Source organism: Rutilus rutilus (assembly GCF_951802725.1).
Source record: "Rutilus rutilus genome assembly, chromosome: 6".
In the NCBI taxonomy this organism is placed as follows: domain Eukaryota; kingdom Metazoa; phylum Chordata; class Actinopteri; order Cypriniformes; family Leuciscidae; genus Rutilus; species Rutilus rutilus.
In genome coordinates, this window is record NC_140214.1 from 17,270,353 (window position 1) to 17,293,583 (window position 23,231).

General features: G+C 37.5%; 1 protein-coding gene across 1 annotated transcript in view; it reads left to right on the top strand.

The window, feature by feature from the left end:
- b4galt2 (UDP-Gal:betaGlcNAc beta 1,4- galactosyltransferase, polypeptide 2) overlaps positions 1 to 23,231 on the top strand; it is a 116,689-nt gene that overhangs the window by 8,135 nt on the left and 85,323 nt on the right. Inside the window, exon 2 of the mRNA XM_084411325.1 lies at positions 9,045 to 9,474. Within this exon, the coding sequence (XP_084267451.1) occupies positions 9,141 to 9,474 (334 nt within the window). The 5' untranslated portion in view covers positions 9,045 to 9,140. The remainder of the gene's footprint in view (positions 1 to 9,044; positions 9,475 to 23,231) is intronic.

Here is a 23,231-nt window from a genome sequence, read left to right on the forward strand (position 1 = left end):
AATCTGTTTGATTTGGAATGGTATTTTGTGGTATTACAAAAATGTTCATTATGCAGGCAAACCTATTTTATATAAATGGATTATTTGTTTATTTATTTAAAAAAGCATCTTTGTCAAATTATCCGTCAATACTTTTCAGGCCTTTTGGTCGGTAACACGTCTACAATGTTCCCTCTGTAGTGATTTTCAGCAGAAAGATTAGTTATATCCACACCTCACTAGTTCATACGTGCCTTCACGTGTGATAAGTTTCACACTTCTTTGGTGTGAGATATTGCTTGGCTTGTTATTGGCCTCAGAGAGTATATTTAAGATACTAAAAACATGCATGGCCATGTTGAGATATGGTAACTCTTTACAATAAGCTTTCATTTGTATTAGTTAACTACATTGGTTAACATGAACTAACAATGAGCAATACTTCTACACTATTTATTAATATTAGTTCATGTTAATCCCGCCATTTACTGTATTTGTAAGCTCAAAAGTTGCATCTGTTAACATTAGTTAATGCACTGTGAACATTAACATTTTTATTAACTAACATTAACAAAGATCTAAAATGCTGTAAAATATTTTGTTCGTTGGTTCATGTTAGTTAATGCATTAACTAATGTTAACAAATGAGACCTTACTGTAAATTGTTACATGAGTGATTGTTTGCCATTCCATACAAATATGTATTGTGTGAATATTCAGACATTTATGGTGTCCATGACAATTAATTTGATACGCAATTACATTAAATGTTCCAGTAAATACTGTTTTGAATGTGGCTGGTTTCATTGTGCATTTTGGGAATTTTCTACACAGTAGGAAATTAGATGTTTTAGTGACACCATTTTTCACATACATATTTTCTGTTATTAAGTCAATGGGTTTGGAGCTGAAATTTCAAAGAAATGACCTGTCTTGAGTCATCTGCTCAAGTCTAAATCAATTTACAAGTAAATTGCACTTCATTTAAAGTTAAGCCCCAGTTCTCATGTTGACATCTCCAATATATATAATTGTCTGTGGTGGCAGTCCTCTTCATGGAAGATGATTTCTGATTTGTAAAAGCCTAAACGTGCATGATTGTAGTCCTCGATTTTTCGGCTATAATTTGCTTGAGTACATCTGGACAGACATTTTTTCTTTGGTTTTATTATTTGGGGTAGTTTTCGTGAAAATGAAGCATTAGAGAAAACCTTTCTCAGTGGTTTTGCCCTTTGTAACTGAGCAGATGATTAGCACTGATCATAGCGCTGCTGACAGACAGCCGCAGTCCCTCACACATGTACTGTATATGCTGAAGATACCCGTCGTCTGTAGAGTGGTTCACTTGGTGCTGCCACCCTATTAAACATGCTCTTTCTATTAAACATCAAAGTCAGGACCTGATTGGTTTCTCTAGGCCCAATTAATTTCCCTGGATGGGTTGAAACCCCACATGTCAGGTCTTATAGCATGTTGTTTGAAAATGAGCCTGATAAGAAAGCATGAGTTTTTCCATCATGAGGATGAGAGGAGCTCTGAGGTGAATTGTGTTTTCATCCACTGTATTTTGAATGAGAGCAGGAGGGTGGCTATAGGGCTTTTTGATCTTGGAGGACGACCAAATTGGAAAATGCTTCCAGTTAAGAAAGGCACAGCTTGTTGGGTTGGGCCGAGTTTATGATTTTTTTTTTTTGTTGCATTGTTGTAAATGCAAAAAAAGATAGGAAAGAACATGTAGTTTGAAAGTTTTTGCTTACTAATAGGCTAGACATCAATTAGGGGAACTTTTCTTTCTACTAAGTGGATTTAAAAAAGAAAAACTGAACTGACTTCTAGCTAACTTCTTGTGTTAGCAAGTTCAAGGCTTATTTTTTACAGAAAAGTCATTGCAAATTAGGTATCAATGGCGATATGTTTTTATTCCAGCGCATGATAAATGTTTCAACATAGATGAAACAGTAGTTTGGAGAAGTTTCATTTGTCAAGATTTCAAAAAGGTTCCTAATTGAAGAATCACCCAAATGCATTATGGCACATTAGTGTTTATCAATTATAGCTCTCAATACAATCTATCGTCTGACCAGAACCAGGATCTGTGGTTCCTGAGCCATTAAATCTCACTTTTATGCCTCCATCTAGGCAGTTTGTAAATAGATGACTGATGAGTCTTTTGTGAAGCGTAGCCATTAACGTCATTTTGAATTATGGAGAAACTGTAGAGGCTGCCCACCTAAATCTCCCAGAACTCTGCGGTCTGTCCATTTTAATGTCACAGTCCCATATGGAAGTTACTACAGTGTGCAAAACAGAGCACAAGAAAGTGATTAATAGATTGTTGGAAACTGCTTTAGGCAGTGGAAGATGGCTGAATCTGTCATTTCTGGATACAGATGTGGCTTCTGAAGCACTACACAACTCTCCCACTCTGCCAGATGTTTCTTTATTGAGTCACTCATGCTTTGTTTCTTTTTCCATTCTTGCTGTTTCCCTGTCTTCTGGAAGAACATAGTACAATTCCCACACAGTTATTTTTCTTCATGTCATGAATAACATCCTTGACTAAAGCCCTATTCGCACTGGATTAGTATTATCTGGGGACCTTGTGTGATTTAGAAATTACCCCCCCACATCTGAATTGGCGCATTCGCACGGGATAAGCGAAGCCTGTGATTTTACTCTAATTTACTGACTTATCTCCCTGATATGATGTCAATAGGCTATTGCTTGGAAATGTTTTGTCGTTATAGGTCTAGCTGTATGAAATATCATAAACAGAAGAATGTTCCTTACCGCATGCTGCTATACATGTCATTCATCTCCATCTAATCATTCTTTTTGCTCTTCTGATGGTTTTCAGCTTTCTCTTTCTGCAAATTGTATAGGCCTAGTTGTATGGTGTAGCCTATAGTGATATGACCCAGCACCCAAAATACTATCAAAACACTCCAATGCAGCCTCCATTCTTTGCGAAAGATGGGTAAAAAAGCGCACAGGAAACAAAAACCTTGAAGAAATTATATTTGACCCCGCCAAATCACAGAGATGCTGATTCGCAAGGGACTAATATTATCACAGGACCTCGGTGTTCGGGAAATACGGTAGGTCAATTGCGGGGGAATTTTTACTTTACAAATTACAGACATGGCCGATTTGCTCGGGATTAAGATCACAGACAACCTCCGCAATTATCACAAATGACTAGAGGTCACCAGGTAATGCTTATCCTGTGCGAATAGGGCTTAACTATTCAGTGTTCAATTCGAGGCCTACAAGTTGTCCTTTGGTTCCCATAGAACTGTGTCTTATAAAACTAGACTACTGTGTAAAATTACTCTACCATTCAAGTTTGGGGTCACTTTTTTATTATAATTTATATTAAAATGTCATTTATTTCTGTGATGGTAAAGGTGAATTTTCAGCATCATTACTCCAGTCTTCAGTGTCACATGATCCTTCAGAAATCATTCTAATATGCTGATTTGGTGCTCAAGAAACGTTTCTTATTATTATGAATGTTGAAAACAGTTGTGCTGCTTAATAGATTTGTTGAAACCATGATGGTATTGTATTTGTGCCCTTATGTGTATGTTCATAACCTTCTAATTGTGACCAAAACAATTATACAAATAGGCTGCTTAATACATTTTGACTCATATTTAATGAGTCTCATATCATGACTCATATGATCTAGATCATTATAATAAAGCTCGATAACACTTCATTTTACAGTGTCCTTGTTACATGTTACATGTACTTACCATAGTAATAAAAGTAAATTAACCCTCAACCAAATCCTAATCCTACCCTAACACTATAGTAAATACATGTTGATAATTATTATTACTCAGTACTTAAATATATAATTACACTGTAACAATGACACCTTAAAATAAAGTGTAACCTAAAGCTCAATAAGCTGGCTAAATAACACAGTAAATACAATTTAAAAATAGATTTTATACAGGCATTTACTGCAAACACACTTTGATCTCTTCTTTTTAATGTTTAGTTAATGTAATTGTTTAGTGAATGTTGGGTTGAAAGCCAACATGAATAATACAATGGAGTTTGGTCTGTTGGTTATAAAAAATTAAGCATATAGATGCTGTACACATTTTGTTGCCAGTTTATTTAATGGATTCCCTTGTGTCAATGTAAAAACCTTGCTTTTTTCACCCATTAGTTTATGACATAGGTGGGATATAAAATATTCATTAGCCTCTATTTCTGGTTGTGCTAGTCTGAATCTTTTTTCTTTTCTTTTTTAGTTTATTAAGTTAGTCTAATGTGGGACAATATTTGATTCAGGGTGTTGGATTATTATTGATCCTGACTTTATTGAGACCAAATTGCTAACTTCTGGATTGTTCAGAATGTAACCTCATTAACATTGGCATGTTCAAAAGAGGCGCAAGACCCTCTTTGAGAGTAATATTACAGTCAAGTGTATATACTAAATGAATGAGCACAATCCTGTGGAATTTATTCTAGAGCATGTGGAAGTGTTCCATTTATTGAATAATTGATCAGATGGCATTTGAAAAGAGTAGCTGGTTGATATTATCTTACTAATTAATTTTATTGTCGTTCTGTATTGCTTTCCCCCCCAAAATGACAGTTGAAATTTCGCTAGAAAGTGCTTTGTACTCTCTGATGGGTAAGAAGTGAAGCCAAAGGAATGATGTGTGGTAATAAGAATTTTGGAAAAAGTCTTTTTGCTCAGAATTTTGCCAATGGGGGTCTTCTTTTTCCACAAGGCCACTGGAGATGTGATGAATATTTCAGTAGCTTTGGTTCTGGGACTTCAGCATATACCAGTATATTCTTTGAGACAAAGTTGCAAGTATGCCTCCCGTTATAGTTAGAAGAGAGTAAAGTTTGAGTAGGAACTGATGCCAGCAAAAGGAGTTTGTAAATGTGATTTTGAGAGAAGACCATATATCAGTGGAGTAGCAACTTAGAGTGACCTCAGCCTTATTGGGTTAGTGTTATATTGATGTCCTATATTAAGGACCATTACTGTGCTGAAACATCCACCCACAGCTACAGCTCCAGAGAAAGATGCACACTGCAGAATCTGCAGCCTCCGTTGGCTTTCCTTGGCCATTAACCTGAATGATCACAAGAAATGTGATAATTGGGCTAGAGGGAACCGTGAGTGAGTCTGAGTCCGATTCCAGATCTGTTGTTACAGTAGGCGAATGATAACTGAATGATTTACTGCATCTGCAGGGGCTGAAGTGTGTAACCACTGGACATTTCATTGTCCCATAAGGTAACGGGAGATGAAAAGACAAAAATTGTGTGCTGGGTGTCTCCTTTTAAGTGTAAGTGCTATATATATATATATATATATATATATATACATACATATACACTCACCTAAGGGATTATTAGGAACACCTGTTCAATTTTTCATTAATGCAATTATCTAATCAACCAATCACATGGCAGTTGCTTCAATGCATTTAGGGGTGTGGTCCTGGTCAAGACAATCTCCTGAACTCCAAACTGAATGTCAGAATGGGAAAGAAAGGTGATTTAAGCAATTTTGAGCGTGGCATGGTTGTTGGTGCCAGACGGGCCGGTCTGAGTATTTCACAATCTGCTCAGTTACTGGGATTTTCACGCACAACCATTTCTAGGGTTTACAAAGAATGGTGTGAAAAGGGAAAAACATCCAGTATGCGGCAGTCCTGTGGGCGAAAATGCCTTGTTGATGCTAGAGGTCAGAGGAGAATGGGCCGACTGATTCAAGCTGATAGAAGAGCAACTTTGACTGAAATAACCACTCGTTACAACCGAGGTATGCAGCAAAGCATTTGTGAAGCCACAACACGCACAACCTTGAGGCGGATGGGCTACAACAGCAGAAGACCCCACCGGGTACCACTCATCTCCACTACAAATAGGAAAAAGAGGCTACAGTTTGCACGAGCTCACCAAAATTGGACAGTTGAAGACAAATGTTGCCTTGTCTGATGAGTCTCGATTTCTGTTGAGACATTCAGATGGTAAAGTCAGAATTTGGCGTAAACAGAATGAGAACATGGATCCATCATGCCTTGTTACCACTGTGCAGGCTGCTGGTGGTGGTGTAATGGTGTGGGGGATGTTTTCTTGGCACACTTTAGGCCCCTTAGTGCCAATTGGGCATCGTTTAAATGCCACGGCCTACCTGAGCATTGTTTCTGACCATGTCCATCCCTTTATGACCACCATGTACCCATCCTCTGATGGCTACTTCCAGCAGGATAATGCACCATGTCACAAAGCTCGAATCATTTCAAATTGGTTTCTTGAACATGACAATGAGTTCACTGCACTAAAATGGCCCCCACAGTCACCAGATCTCAACCCAATAGAGCATCTTTGGGATGTGGTGGAACGGGAGCTTCGTGCCCTGGATATGCATCCCACAAATCTCCATCAACTGCAAGATGCTATCCTATCAATATGGGCCAACATTTCTAAAGAATGCTTTCAGCACCTTGTTGAATCAATGCCACGTAGAATTATGGCAGTTCTGAAGGCGAAAGGGGGTCAAACACAGTATTAGTATGGTGTTCCTAATAATCCTTTAGGTGAGTGTGTATATATATATATATATATATATATATATATATATATATATAGTCATGGTTAAATTGTATTCTTTAACTGATTTGACATTTGTTTTTATAGTACAGGAACACAACAATTAATACTTGTACTCCGCAAAGACGCATTAGATTGATCAAAATGTTATGATGATTACGATGTTGCAAAAAATTATATTTAAAATTAATGCTGTTCCTGTGAACTTTCTATTAATCAAATAATCCTGAAAAAAGGTATCACAGTTTCCACAAAATATTTAGCAGCACAACTGTTTTCAACATTGATAATCATAAAAAATGTTTCTTGAGTAATGTGATACTGAAGTCTGGAGCAATGACGGATGAAGAAAATTCAGCTTTAATATTTAATCGCAATAATATTTCACAATATTAGTGTTCTTACTGTATTTTTGTTAAAAGATGCTATCAAAAACATTTAAAAAATCTTACTGACCCCAAATCTTTGAACAGTAATGTATGTCTAGGAATGTATTTATACTACACACCTCCCATAAATGGTCATGCTTGTCTGCGACTTGCACTCAAGTCACACTTTGGTCAATAAAAAGAGTTGTTTTTGTGCAAGTCACATGTGAGTAAAACATCCTCTTATTGGACAGCATCACCGTCCTCTCCTCTCTGTAACTCTGTATTTTTGGCTTGTTCCTGTGTCTGTGACTGGCGCCGGTGTGATTCATTAGGGGGGTTGGTGAGTGTTGAGCGATTCCCTAAAGGAACTCAAACCAGAGCTGTGTGAATTGTGTCAAACTGTGTTTTTTTTCTCTAGTGCTTATGATGGTTATTGCAGAGGAGTCACAAATGCTACACGGGGTGGTGGTGCAGGTGAGGTGTAGTTATGGGGCCAGTCGTGGCATGTGTTGAGAGATCAGTATATCCTTTACTTCCTCCCCTACATGGCCAGCCTGTGAGTTAGCACTTGCAAGCTGCTGATGTGAGCCCCCCCATCCGAACTGCCGCGGGGGAGCTTTCAACAGCTGGCCATGTGTGAAATCAAGAGGCTTTCCCATCCGGTTTCATCCAACGATCACGCCAGGAGAGAGGGAGAGGGAGAAATTAGCCGCAGGTCTCGACCTCAGGCTGTAGTCTGTTGCTGCGTAAACTTTCTTGCCTTTGGCTTCTTACTCTTAGTGTTGATTGGAAAAAACCTGTCAACATTGTAATTGCTCACAGCAAGATTTGGATAGCCAATAAGTGATTTCTAGTTTATCCTAATTAAAGCTGCAGTTTCACTGTTGCTGTGCAAATTACATTGTCTTGAATAGATTTTTCTTACATTTGTTTTTGCTTCACATGGTTAATGGGGTTTGAAAGTGACTTTGGACTTTATTTATCAATATTATACTGAAAATTAATGCTGTAAGTAAGGGATTTTATGTTTAAGATAATTCAGTGGCAGGGTATAGTATTCTGTTTTAACCATCCAAAATTGAGAATTTAGCTTATGTGAAAAATAGGAATATCGCATAAAATATTTTGCGAAAAAAGCAGTGTTTCCATCCCATTATTTCAAGAGAACAAAATCGTCACTTCCTGGGAAATTGGCACAAAATATTTGAAACAAAAATGGAAGTTGCTGCAATTGGGCTTTTTTCCCTACATCATGAATGACTTGCGCCTCAGAGTGCGTAGATGAAACACGATAAATGACAGACTCTGGCTCAGGCGTTTCAGAATGACCAAACCAACATTTGAGATGCTGTGTGATGTGATTGGTTCACTGGTTAGTCGAGTTATCCAATCACATCATCTGTTGAGGCAAAGCCACGTGAGTTTGTTGTTGCACATCGAGGGATTTATTCAATAAATGTGTTTCCATCATCGTATATGCGCATGTCTTCTTATTGGATGAAAAATGTACAAAAGTGCACAAGGTTTTTTATGAGCATTTTTTTATTTTTCACATCTTGGCATTTCCATCCATTCCATTTAATTAACAATTAATGATTAAAATCAGTGTCTCACCATTTTTTGTGGGTCTGCTCCCACCTGTGGACAAAAAGGAAAAAAACATTTAATAAAATGCAACTAACTATATAGTCATGCATAGTTAAGATAGCAAAATCAAACGATTTTAGAAGGGAGGAGAAACACTTCCTTTTGTCAAACTTTTTGATAAATTCATCTGTCACCAAACAGATGGCATATGGCAACATAGAGTGGTTAAAATTTCCAAAACAACAATTATTAGCACATCTACTACTGCAGCATTGGCACAGCTATAGGGAGCTACTCTGACATAGTATTAACATAATTTGTTTGTTTAAACAGTAATTGTCTGCTGCAATAGAGATTATCTCAATATAACAATAGAGTTCAGCTAGATGATGCTTCAGTTTGAAGCTATTTCTGCATTTGGATTTAGGGTGATTGGGATCAAAGTTTGTTCTCACCCAACAGTTAAATGTACAGGAGTGTGATGTAACTCCCCTCTCTTTTGTTTTGTAGGCGATTTTTGTAAATTGAAGTCCAGGAGGGTTCAGCGGCGCGGAGAGGTGACGTTGACCGGATGCGTGTAGCGGAGCGTGCCGTGTGGCTTTGACCATGAGCCGGCTGATGTTGGGCCGGACCCTGGAGCGGATCTGCAAGGCTGTGCTGTTGCTCTGCCTGGTGCACTTCCTCATCATGATGATCCTCTACTTCGATGTCTACAGCCAGCGTTTCGACATCTTCAGCCGCTTCAACAATGGCCGTGGAGTGAACAGCTCACGAGGACCCCACCACTACTACAACTTCTCCAGTGGAAGGCCCAACACTACATTTGCAAGTTACCTGGCCACAGCTGACCATCTTCTGCCCAGCACCAAGCCAGAGGCAAACCACACTCCACCAACCCCTAAGCCATTACCACCATGTCCGGAGGTACCTCCTGGTCTGGGTAAGTTCTTAAAGGTACTTACATGGCACATATAGAAACGTATGAGTGCTAGGGCTGTACGCTAAATCAAAATTGTGACATAGCATAGTGCGCTATTATTAAACTTATGGTCAACTACACACTAAAACTGAACATTTGTCTTGGCTTTTTCACCAAAAAAAAGGCATGAGGGTTTAATTGGACCACCTACCTTTGTTGTGTGAAAGTGAAGAAATCATGACAAAATATAATAATACAAAGTAGTAGAAACGAGAGAAAAGAATAATATGAATAATACTAGAGATAGTAATGCATGGAAGGCGGTCAAGCCTCAGAACTCTCAATTAGTGGCCTGAATAGTTGAAAGCAGACGATGACTGGTGTGATATAAGGGACATGTGGGCAGGACCCCAGTCACTGTTCCCCATCTCAGAGCCATAATGGATTCTCTGCAGACTCCAATTACTGTAAAAGCCGTCATCTCGCTCTGTTTTCCGAGCTGACTGGAGAGTTAAAATGGATTTAACATCAGCATGCACTTCAGCGCACTTATATTTCATCCGCCGAACCGCTTTATTACCGGTGTCTTACGCAGTGCGTGACGTGTTCAGAGAAAATGAGCTGTAGACTAACAGGACTGTACCAATTTACTATCTTATACTACTATGTCAGTCTGTTCCTGTTCACCGTAGAATAAAATATATGGTAAAAAAAAAGGACAGAACTGCTTTATGGGATGTATTCCTAGGTGAAGTGATTATTGTGCAACAGGAAGTCAAATCTCTGTACATTATAAGGCAAAATACCTGTTCCAGAGTAGTATAATCCATCTGCATAAAGAAGTAAAAAAAAAATCTAATTAATTACGATGTCATTGCACTGCATTTTCTAGCTCATAATAGGGCAAACCTTCATAATGAATGTGCAGCAGCTATTTGATATGCCTGCAAGCAGCGGGCCTTTGCCACCCATATCCTTCTAATGAGTTTAAAGCAGAGCTCTGGAGGGAGTTGAGCTGTGTCATATGAATCGTTTGCTGTCTAGACTGCTCAGGGGTCTCTCTCTTCCTCCGTTTTCATACTTTGCTATTTCTACCCTCTTGAGTAATGGCAGAAACCCAAGATGGCCATCTCAAAACTTGTTACTTTCAAACTCATGGCCCAAAATGCTGAGAGAATTTGATAGATGTCTTTAGGGGCTCTTCATGAAATCAGATTTAGCCTCATCTGTAAGGCAGAGTAGAATCTTTCATTCGCTGGAAATTTGACAGGAAGTTTTCAATGAAAATGCTCTACTGTATTCCCACTTTCCCAGCTTTTTTGTGTCCCCCTTCCTGTCTTCTAACTGCAGGAAGTACAAAGAACCCTGTGTCAACCACTGTTTTCAAAGAAATCCAGTGTTTCCAGCTGTTAAAGTGTGGAACGGGCCGTTGATGAGACCATCCCAGCCTCTTGAGTTCAAAGCCACATTTCAGTTTGTCATTGGCAGCGCTGCTTAGTCTTCAAAATGCCACTGTAAATGCGTATTTGATGTTTGCTGTCAAGCCAAAACAAGTAAACACTTGCACTTTGGCGATTAGAAAACTGTAAACATTTGGAAAAATCGCCTTGATTGAGATGCCATTGAGCCGTTATTAGCCCAAAGAGATTTCGCGAATGAACATTGATTGCATTTGGCGCACCCTTTCCATCATTCGTTTTACAAGAACTGACCTGTTGATGTTGGTTTAGAGCAGGGGTGGGCAAACTACGGCCCGCGGGCCACATACGGCCCGTTAGGCTGTTTAATCCGGCCCGTCGAGTATTTAAAAAAAATTCTAAAGATCGCATTCATTTAGCCTTTTTCTTGCAATACTTTGCGTTATATATATATATTGTGTTGCATATATTTGACAATCGGAATATCAGATATTTCATGCCATAGCTAACAAATGTAAAAAAGGAAAAATGACATAAAAGCAGATCATCATTCATTCAGCACTGTTGTGGCTGCGGTGTGTCACGTAACAAGCTAGACGCGTCACCATGGAAACCAAACAGACAGCAACTTAAAGTGTAAGTTGCAGGTAAAAATTTTCACGAAGTAATGCAATGTGTTTATTAAACATAAAGATAAGAACCGCCCACCATTGTTTTTTTATACCAAAATGCTGATATAATATGAAAAGTTGGCACTTTTAACAGTGGTTTTAACCGCTCCCGCTCCCTTCCACTAGATGGGGCATGACGTCATAAGAGGAACTCACCAGTAGAGTTACCGTACACTAGCAGCTATATTCGCCTTACATAACTTCAGAAAAGTTGGTTGTATGTTTTATTTGATAAAAAAAATTATGAATAAAATAACTCCATTGTAAACATGCTCGTGTGTGCTGACTTAAAGGGGAACGTGATCCAGCCTGAAATGAGAGTAAGCTAATCGCAAAACAAACGGGTTCAAGCACGTCAGATCAGCCGGTCGCAGGTCAAGCTGTTCGCGTTCACCTCACGGCAGCACACACTCTCCACTGCTGATTCGCCCACACAAACACAGTGATGGGGACATCGATCTCTCTTTTTCTTTTCTGACAATAAACATCGCTAATTAAATCGTGAGAAATTGATAATGCGTGGATTGAGGAAGGGTATTAATAAAGTTAACTTACATGACATTTGAGGCGTCGATGAGACTCGCGATTGATGCCTGTGCAGTGTGTGCATCTCTACAGCTCTGATTTTGACTGACACCATGTAACGTTACTGTAAGTAAATAATGTCTTCAGTCGTTGTCCCTCCTTGCTATTCTACATGACGGCAATATTTTGAAAAGTAGATAGCTCTAACGTAGCTAACGTTACTCACCTGGACACCAAGCCAACCCACTAATTAATTCTCCTCACACCAAGCATTAATAACTCTTTGAGTGCCATGGCTCCCCTCTCTCACGCCTGACCGGTTAAAAATTGTATGGCTGTGGTCCATAAAGAATTTGATGGTTTCCCACATCCTCAGTCGTTCTCCAAATAGCCATAATATAGTAAGAATCTAGCAGAGTATGGGTTGCGAGTTCCTCTTATGACGTCATCACCCAGTAACTGAAAAAACACGCTACCTTTGAAGAAACCCCAAAAAATGTTATTTTAACGCATTTTAAGACCGAAATAATTAAATATATACATATAGAGCACTTTAATTTACACATTTATTGGCTGTGGTGGTTAACCTGCAACTTACACTTTAAGCGCCGGTGCACGTTAATGTTTTTTTCTTTTTTTGAAAACTCACAGAGAAAAAATTGTTCGGTAACCGCCTGCACACATGTTAAGTTTTTCCTTTGATTTGTCTGCTATTTAGTTTTGCTACTCTGGATTTGTGGATGTATCCTCCTTTATCGCCCGGCTTTCGACTAACGTTACGCTCCCCTGTCTGCCATGTACAGAACCCGGTTTTGTTTATTAAATGTTCTGATCTGCCTTTGCTTTTTATGTTTTATTTTATTATACTTAAAATAAATTTGTATATTCGTTTATTTCCACAAATGTATGACTTTTGGAAGTGCAATTGATTGCTATGCAGTTTTAATAAAGTTGAATTAACGTAACCTTCTGTCATTTTTACTCTTCTAAGTGTACACTTAGGTGTTTTGTTTCTAATTTACGGTTAGGCCCATTAAATAATAATAAGGATAAACAATATTTAAAAAGTATAGGCTATATAATTATCAAACATCTGACTAATTAAAAATTAACCTCAAAACATAACATGCTAAATGGGGGATATCTAGCATAAAAAAAATGTATTGTCAGAATGTCGTCTCTCAGTTGTTGAATTTCGCGCAGACGTTGCCACAACGTAAATGTGTTTGCTCAGGCCGATCTCATGAAAGTGCGAATACGACGAATTGTATTTGTAGTTCTTATGAAACGCAGTTTTCGCGTGCATATGATACGCACTTAAAGGGATAGTTCACCCAAAAATTTAAATTCGGTCATCATTTACTCACCCTCAAGTTGTTTCAAACCTGTATGAATTCTTTTTTCTGCTGAACACAAAAGAATATATTTTGAAAAATGTCGGTAACCAAACAGTTGATGGACCCCATTGACTTCCATAGTATTTTTTTTTTTTCCTACAATGGAAGTCAATGGGGTCCATCAACTGTTTGGTTACCGACATTTTTCAAAATATATTCTTTTGTGTTCAGCAGAAAAAAGAAATTCATACAGGTTTGAAACAACTTGAGGGTGAGTAAATGATGACAGAATTTTAATTTTTGGCCGAACTATCCCTTTAATGGCGTGTAATAGGCACGCACTCAGCACCCCTAATCCTAACCAAGGGGTTTACAGTGCGCAGCATATGCACGAAAAATTTTTTTTGGGGCGTATAAATGGCACGAGAAATAAAATTCGTGGTATAGATACGCACTTTCATGAGATCGTGTTTCATAATCTGCTACTGGGCCGGCCCTCTGTCAAATTTTAAAACCCAGTGTGGCCCTTGAGCCGAAAAGTTTGCCCACCCCTGGTTTAGAGAGACTCTGATGTAATTGAGGCGTGTAGAAGCAGACGTTTCCAGCAAGATTTCCAATGCCGGTCCCAGGTGCGTGTAGAACATGTATCTTATTGCAGCAGAGGCCTGTGGGGAAAGCCCAGTGTCTGTGGTAGATTGCTTCCCATCTGGCAGGTGTGGCTTGTGGATGATGATGACTCACTGGTGCCGTCTTCCTGGAGGGAAGCTGTGTCACACTGTCAGCCACCACACAAGCGGCAGGAGGCCTTCCGTGTTATAATCACTCACAAGCAATTAATGCATTAGAAATAGCCAACAACCTGGTGTCACAAACAGAATGTTTTTATACCAGAGCTTAAGATTTTTTACAATATTGATGACTGATCACTTACATACAGTGGGTTCAAATGTGAACACATAGAAATTCTGGAATTCAATTTATTTCACAATGTAGTACAATAATATCCTCTTCACATTTATGTGATAAACAAGTTAAGGCTAAAAGTAAGGTCAAAAGTAATCAAAAAGTAATCCGATTATATTACCTAAAATGTGTAATGTAATAGATACTACTACAGTTTTTGTCATGTAATTTGTATTCAGTAATGGACCACAATTTGTAAGTAATCTACCCAGCACTGTATACTTAAGGAATAATTGACAACGGGCCGATGAATTATTAGAAAAATAATGCACACCCGAGGTGGTAATGTGGCCGCGACGTTTATTTTTCAGTTCATTTCATTATTTTTCAATGATTCAATGACCCGGAGTCAATTATTCCGCTTATACTACAGTTACCACATCTCCATTGTTCAGATGATGTATTTCAAGACATTTGTCAGTTTTTTTCCCCTTAAAGGGGTCATATAATGCCATTTTTGTACAAGCTAATATGATTCTTTAGGGTCTAAATTAAAAGTTTGCAATATACTTTAATTAAAAATTCTCATTGGTATTGTAAGAAAACACTCATTTTACCTGGTCAAAAACAGCTCTGTTTTCAGCACGCCGTTTAAGTGCATGTGTCTTTAAATGATAATGAGCTTTGCTCACCCCGCCCCTCTGTTCTGTACGTACACAGTTTTAATAACACAATAACCATAACGCGTTGTTCATTATAAACGTGGGATTATGAATTATATCGAGAACGTCGTACATAGAAAACATGCCGTAATGTACCCTGAGTGTAAACAGCCGCATTCATCGTGAAGTAGTGTTGTCACGATACCAAAATAATTGTTTCGATACCGATACCAAGTCAAGTATTGCGATTTCGATACTTTTTCGATACTTTTCCTGAAATGGGAGAAACACTCTCAAATATCATTGCTGTGCTTTATTTTAAAAACTGGACAACATTCTAATCATAACACACTAATAAATGAACATATGAACAGCAGATATATTAAACATTTGAACAAAATATGAAATATCAAAATATCAAAAATAAATTAGAGCAATGACATTCAAGGTAAAATAAATAAATAAATTTAGCAGCATTATCTCATTTATCATAAGAAACATAAGAGTTACCAGTAATAACTTTATCTTGATTCTGAACTTTGAATAAAAATATGAACAGCGATTATATTAAACAATGTTTAATATTGGTAACATACGATAAGCCTCATTGGTGATATATTTGACATATGGGGAGAGAGTTGTGGAAGGCCTATACTTCATGTTAAACACAAATATATAGCAGCAAAGACAACGTCGGCAGTGTTGACTGTTGACGGCAAAATAGGCTACAGAATATTTCGTTCTGTATTGAGAGGTGCAATATTTGAAAATCGATCATATTTTTTTAAATTACATTTATATTGTATTTATGTCAAAAACTAGACTTTCAAACATCAAAATGTCACTTATTAATATGTATTCGTAGAAATACATAGAAACATCTTTCCCTATTCTATTTTGCCTGGAAACGCTTCCAACACGCTTGCGTGTCGCGTGAAAAATAGGCGTCGGTTCTATTCTAGCATGCGCGCGTTTTCCGCGCGTCTCGAGCTCTGCCTGAGACTCGTGTGTCACGCAGGCAGTTAACATGGGAGCCGAAATAAAAACGGACACGCCACGCAGCCAGTGTGTCGCCGGCCTTACAAATCTGGAACGCGGTCATTCTTAGAAGTATCGATACTAATAAATGTAGGAATCGTGATGTTTTTAATTTCCGATTTACTTTTGAAGTATCGGCACTGTGCAACAGAGCAAGGTAGGCAAAGTACTTCCATATGTCACTCCTCGCGTCATCTTTTTCTACGATGTGGACCACTTGTGCTCTCAAATGTAGCCATCTCGCTGTAGTGTTTTGTCACATGACACTGACAGCGGAAGCTTCTTTGCTGCCTGCGTCAGGAAAAAAAAAACACAGACGTCCATAGGGAGGCGTTTTTTTTTTTTTTAAAAGTATCGATACTGATAAATTTAGGTATCGTGACGTTTTTAATTTCCGAGTATCGCGATACTTTTGAAGTATCGGTACACCGTGCAACACTATCGTGAAGCGTGCAGCAAGCGATTTGCAAAGATTAATATAAATATTAATATAAAGGTTAATAAAACGTTACACTCACTTCTTCTTCTGGAGGTGCAGCAGGAACACGAATAGTTGGTACCGGTCCTTTTTTCAGGAGCAGCTTCTAAGCAAAACCAGCTTTATACTGACCCTCGAGCAGTCTGGTGTGTGAAATGATTCGCGCAAACATGAAAGCATTGACGTTGATCGTGGGGAATATTCCTTCGAAAACAAACTCAGCCACTGCGTCTTCAGCGGTTCGGATTTAGGAACATCAAAATGACTGCTGTGTTCGTTATTGCACCCAAGAACAGAACACCACAATCGCTTAGACGCCATTTTTCTCATAGACAGTGCTCCAGTATCAACAATGACTCGCGGACTATGATGACAGACAGCTCGCTCACGAGCGAGGGCGGGTCTGTGTTGAAACGCTGCTGTCAATCAACAATCGTGGGAGGGGCGTCCAACCGTGTGACGTCACTAGGTCGAACGGCTTGATTTGAGAGGGGGGGAAACATATAAGGAGATAATAAAAAAAACCACTGGATGGATTTTTATCATTTTATGATGGTTGTGTACAGGCGCTGCCAACACACATTTCAGTACAATCAACTTGTAAAAGTGCATGTACCATTATATGACCCCTTTAAAACGCTCTTATGTAGGACTAATTTCTTACGCATCTAATCCCAAGCCTCCGTTGCTAATTCCAAAACGTTATTTTAGAGCTAGTAACTGAGACTTGAGCCATTGATAGCAGGCTAATGCAGTTATTAATGTAGTTATGAGAGAGAGAAATTAAGCGTATCTTTCTGTCAGCAGTGTTCGGCAGCAGCGTCTCCACTAATAGCGAAACTGTAAGTTTATCTGCTCCAAGAACAGGGCCATTATTACCTCACTAGTGAGAAATGTCATGTAGCTTTTGAATTGTTAAACTATTTTACTGATAAAATCGCCAGAGCAGCGCTGACAACACGTTTCTGTGCCAGGAGTGTTTGTCCGTACTGTATGTGTGAGCGCTTGAGTGGAGAGAGAGCGGGAGAAAGAGAGCCTGGAACTACTTTATCCGTGCATTTACCTGAAAATAATTGCACACCTTAGAACATTTGTCAACCAATCAGAATTAAGCATTAAACAGCCCCATAGTATAAATATATATATTTTACACTGAAATATATATATGTAATATTGTGGCATCACTAAATTAAATGTGAGCAAATTTGTTACAACTAAGCACAAGATGCTGTTTGGATAATTTTCAGGAATACTGGATGACATTATCAACTATTTTTTTTTATTAAATTAGAAAAATCCAAAATAGAAGCATTTTGACTAGTGCCCTCTGACCGTTGATTCCTTCATCAAAATCCTGTCTTAAATACGACAAGTGCACCTGCCAAAGTGAATAGTTCAGCTTCAGTACTAACTCATGAATAGTTCAGCTTCAGTGGTAACTCATTTAAGCGTATCATAGAGCTGATGTGTTGGGATGCTGTAGCCTGCGGCGTTCTGTCTGTGACCGTTCTCGAATAAAACTCGGCCTGCTGACCAGCTGGCCCAAATGTCTCTGACTCACAGGAAACTGACAACCGACTCCATGAGGTGGGAAGACATTCTCTCGGGCCCTTTGACATCCTTCTCTCCCTTGAGTTTCCATCAAGCAGAGATAGCACTTTAGGAAGGGGCACTGCCAGCACTTCAGCAAAAAGATTTTGTGAGAGGTGAGATACAAACAAATGGGAGAGATCAGAAAAGGCAAATATTAAAGGGATAGTTCACTCCAAAATGATAATTCTGTCAGTATTTACCCTCGTGCATTTAGCCATGGTGCTTTTTAATTGACATTTAAGAGGGTTTTGTTTGCGCTTAAACCATCACTTTTGATGAATTGTATATTGCTGCTGAAAAAGTACTAAAACTTATTAAAATTGAAGGCAGAGAATTTTGTAGTGTAGATGTGATAATTGCCAGTATTCATGGACAGTATAATATGGATACAGTATATTGTGCATATGCCTTAAGCATGGTTTCTTTTATCGGTTGAGTCAGTTGCTTGCTAGTTGGGTTGTCAGGCTGCCACAATGTGTTAATAATACTGTAAGACCAGAGATCTGTATGTTGTAAAAGAGCTTAGAAAGCAAACTGGGTTTGGCACCAAGACAGAGTAAAGTCTACTATTTTGTGCAGTTCGGGAATAGTATTAAGGAGACGTGTTTTCTTTTTCCTTTTTTTTTTTTTTGCCAATCTGCCCATTTTCTTTCACTTGGGCAAGCAGTATTTTCTCTTGGTGTTTCAAGCTGCACTGCTTCTGCACATAAATTTTACAGTAAGGGCAATTTCAGTCAACAATCAGTCATGTGTGTAAGATGTTTATGTTGACATAAATCCATAAATGGTCCCTATTTGAATTGATGTTCCACAGTCTCTACTCAAGAACGTCAAAAACTCTTTCTTATGCATACTGTAACTTATCCAGCATGTTCTTATTCTTTAGAAACATGAATGTATTAACAAGGGCGTTATGATCTCATTTGGTTCCGTTTTAGTTAGTAATTTTTCTATTAACTATTAAACTGTAAAATCAGCTTCGAATCAATTTTTTTATTTAATTTATTAATTTATTAAATTTTCAAATTCAGAGTGGGACCCTCGTTTGTTTTCTTCTTCTTCTTTTAATGGTGGTCTTGGAACTTTTATTGGCAGTCTCAAGCCCCCCCCCCACCTTAAAGACTCTTGGTTCAGTCCCTTCTGGTTAGTCCTCCAGGCTCCAGGCACAGGCAGCTCCTGGCATTTGATCTCTCTCTTTTTAATTAAAACTTCATATTTAGATCTTCTTAATGAAGAAAGGTCTAGAAAAAGTCTAGCCAAGTAGTTAAAGACCAGCATTTTTCTCTCTAACTTTGCAGCAGTTATATAACCGTACAGAAAACTGAATATATAACTATGACTGAGAAGCAAAATTGTAATAATCTCAGTTCAAGTTTCAATCCTCTCTCCATTAAAGCCTTAGCAAAGATGCACTTTTGTTCATCCATTTCAGCCTTGTTTTAAGATGCTTCTTGGGATCTCTCTCATGATTTATTCATGATCCTTCTTCGGTTTTTACAGTACTTGGTACATGGAATTTCCTGTGGCCTAATAATAGCTAATCCGCTTTTTAGTGTTTTTCTAATATTTCTGTCTTTGTATGGGCACCCCAGGGTCTTTAGGGTTCTCTGCTTGAGCTGAAGGTATAAATAGCTCTTTGGCATCACCCAGACGGGTCCATGCTCTGCCCCTCACCTTCCCTGGAGCGCCTGCTTGCTTCCTCCAACACGCTCGCTGAATATTTAGTTCAAGTGTAAGGAAACTGAATGTTTCTTGTTTTACAAGAAGAATACCTTTGCACATATTACTTTATAATGGAAGATTTTCATCCCCTGAGTTCAATGCTCAGTTGTGCAATGGCCTTTATGTATTAAAACAGGTAAAATTGTGCAAGGTGGAATTTATGCAAGAGTGAAATATTCAGTGGTATTTTGTCCACTAATTTCGTCTCTCATCACTGTTGACTGCACATTCATCACAGAATAGGATGTTTGGCTTTGCTCATATGATGACATGTTTTCCTCATCAGAAACTAATTGCTTTCAGCGAGATTACAGTTTCTCAGATATTTAAGCAACCATGTTTTATTTGTGCATTTGAAGTGGAGGAAATTGAAATGGAAAAGCATTGATAATTCAGCAAGTAAAAAGAAAAAAATAGAGTATATGTTTTAGAGTAACAGAATGATTCTGTAAAAAATGCAGTAAAAATGTAAACATATTTACAGAACAACCTGTAAACTGTAATTTACTAACAAGAAAATTGCAGTTTAAACCGGTAAATCCTATAACGCACACTGCTACCAAAAGCTATTTTGTACCTTTAACATAATATGTTAAAACCATCATAATAATGCAGGTGGTAAAAGAGGAAGCCACATGAAGAATCATGAAGAAGTTCATCCTTTCCACAAGCCAAGCTGAATTATACTAGTATACAAAAGGTGCACAGAGTCATTCACACAAACACAAAACACCATCATGGTAACACACAACACTAAAATAATGCAATAAACATTAACTGATTAAACAACAGAAGATGTCACATAAACCCAAATGTGCATAACTGATAACAAATACTATTAAGAAACAATTTTATCATTTGATTTGCCTTTTTTACTTCTAAAAACTGTACATTTAACAATATTTTACTGGAAAAATTACATGAACTGTACGGTTATATCTTTAACAGTTTTCCCCTGGATATAGTATGGGAACTTACTGTTAATCCGTAGTGTTTTTACAATATTTTACAGTAAAACAATAATAATTAGACATGTTTTTTTTTTATGAGATGTATTATTATAATATTTATATACTATTATAATATTAATATTTTAAATAGTTTTTATATATATTTTTTTTTTAGTTAGTAAAGTAATTTTTTTATGTGCTTTTGTAATTTTTTTGTTTGCTTTTAATATTTCTATTTAGATTTAATTTATTTTTACTTCAACTTTAGTCATTTTAGTACTTCAACTTCAACTTAATTCACTTAGTTATTATATTATATTTAATATTTATATTTATATTTTATTTTATTTTATCAAATCTTTTTTACAATTATAAAATTATTAATGAAAACAAATTTTTTTTTTTTGGTTTACATTAATAACCTTGCCTGTGCTGTGGCGTGTGTTTCAGGCAGTTTTGTTTTGATTAACTGCTGGCCTGTTTGGACGCTCAGCGGATCCTCGAAATATGATATTTAATGGGGCGGCAGTATTAAGATTGTCACATCGGTTCAGTGTCTGAGAGGAGATTGTAGACACAGAATCAATGAATGCCAAATGTGAACGCAAGGAGCTAAGGAGGCAAGCACTATGGCAGGCAGAGAAAATTGCATTCATCCCGCCATAACACCCGGGAAGCCATTAAGACGTTGGTGCCTTAACTAGATGAGCAGCGAGCTTTTCCAAATGATAAATGACAAAACAGGGGACTAATATTGTCATCTGGAAGAGGATTACAAAATTGTTGTTTTTTTTTTTCTGTGATCGCTGTGATGGAAGTCTTTGAGCAGTGAGTGTGAATGTCTGGAGCAGATATATGTTTTATAGGATGGATACGTGGCTAAATTTAAAATGCAGATGTGGGCGCAGCCATTTCATTTCACATAAACCACTCGTTATAACACTGTTTATAATACGAAACACCAGAAGTGGAGAACAGAATGTCATTGTTTTTTTATTTTTTTATTTCCAGCTGGTTTAATTAAACAAAAAATTCAGTCAGTGTCAGTTTCTGTTGATTTATTCAGAGGCATTTGCTTATTTATTAGAACTGTTTATTCATGCATTGTGTTTCCCTGGATTATGTAAGGAAAGCCAGCTCTGGGAGATCAGGGGTATGTCCTAAAAGAGATCAGAGGATTTGATGTGCACATATTGGATTAGGCCAAGGCCTGTTAATACAATAAGCTTAAACTGATGGCTATTATTGCACTAACAGGATAAGTGACCTCTCATCCCGTCTGGTTTAACCAGTAGACACAGGTTAGATCAATACGAGGTCTCGGAGCAGCCTGTCGCTAATGTCATGTTCATGCCAGTTGGAGAGACTCCCGTTCTCATTTCAAAATGTTTGAAGCTCTGAGAATATGATGATGAATCTCACTGGCATCATGCTCTTGGCAGAAGTACCTTATACTGACTTTTTTTTCTTTTTTTTTTAAACACATCAGGTCTAAATGTGACAGAATTCATAGATTTGGCGGTATCCACATCGAAAAATAAAAAAATAATTATTCAGCGTTTTCCTGCAGGCACAAAAGCAAACATCAGTGGTAAAAACTTTTGGGACCCAGCAATTTATTTTTGAAGTTTTGTGAGTTTTAAAGGTAGATTATTATTATTTTTTGCTATGTCCTCTATAAGGGACATCAGGGCCCATTGTATGCAAACTACAGCTGCAAAAAATAATAACCTTCCTATGAAATATGAGGTATTATTTCTATGAAACATTTTGCTAATATAACAAGTTCCAAATCTAAAAAATAGACACAATAATATAAAACTATTCTTTTAGAAATTAGGACATAAGTAAAAAAAATAAAATGATCTGTAGTTGAGAATGTACGTTTAGCATGAAATTAACATCTGCCTGTTGTGTCATGCATTTATTTTTTAAATAAATCCTGTACAAAATAAAATATTAATAAAATGTATTTTAAAAAGATGTTTAATGCTTCAAAACTTGTAATGACAATGAAAAAAGAAAAAAAGCTTGCTCTCATTGTTTAAAAAAAAAACTTTATTACTGTATATCCTCATTTGATTTGTTACCTCCTTTACAGTGATAAGAATTGCTTAAAGTCCCCCTGCAGTCAATAATTGTATCCCTCAAAACTCATCTTTGATCACCAAAATGACATATTTAAACGTTATTTCATGTGAAAAAAAGTTCTTCATGCCTTAAAAGCTTGAATGCAACTCTACACCCTTGCTTCATTCAGTATACGCGGATCCATGATTATGCTAATTAGCCCCGTCTCCACTCACTCAGCTAATAATGGGTTGCTAATGTTACACAAACCATGTTCCCGTTCGCCATCTCGGTCTGCCTTCTAACAAGCATCAGAAACGCTTTTAACAACTCAGAACGTTAGTGTAGAAAGGCATATAGGTCATCATAACATTGTAATATACTGTACATCATACACCCGCTATATTTTGC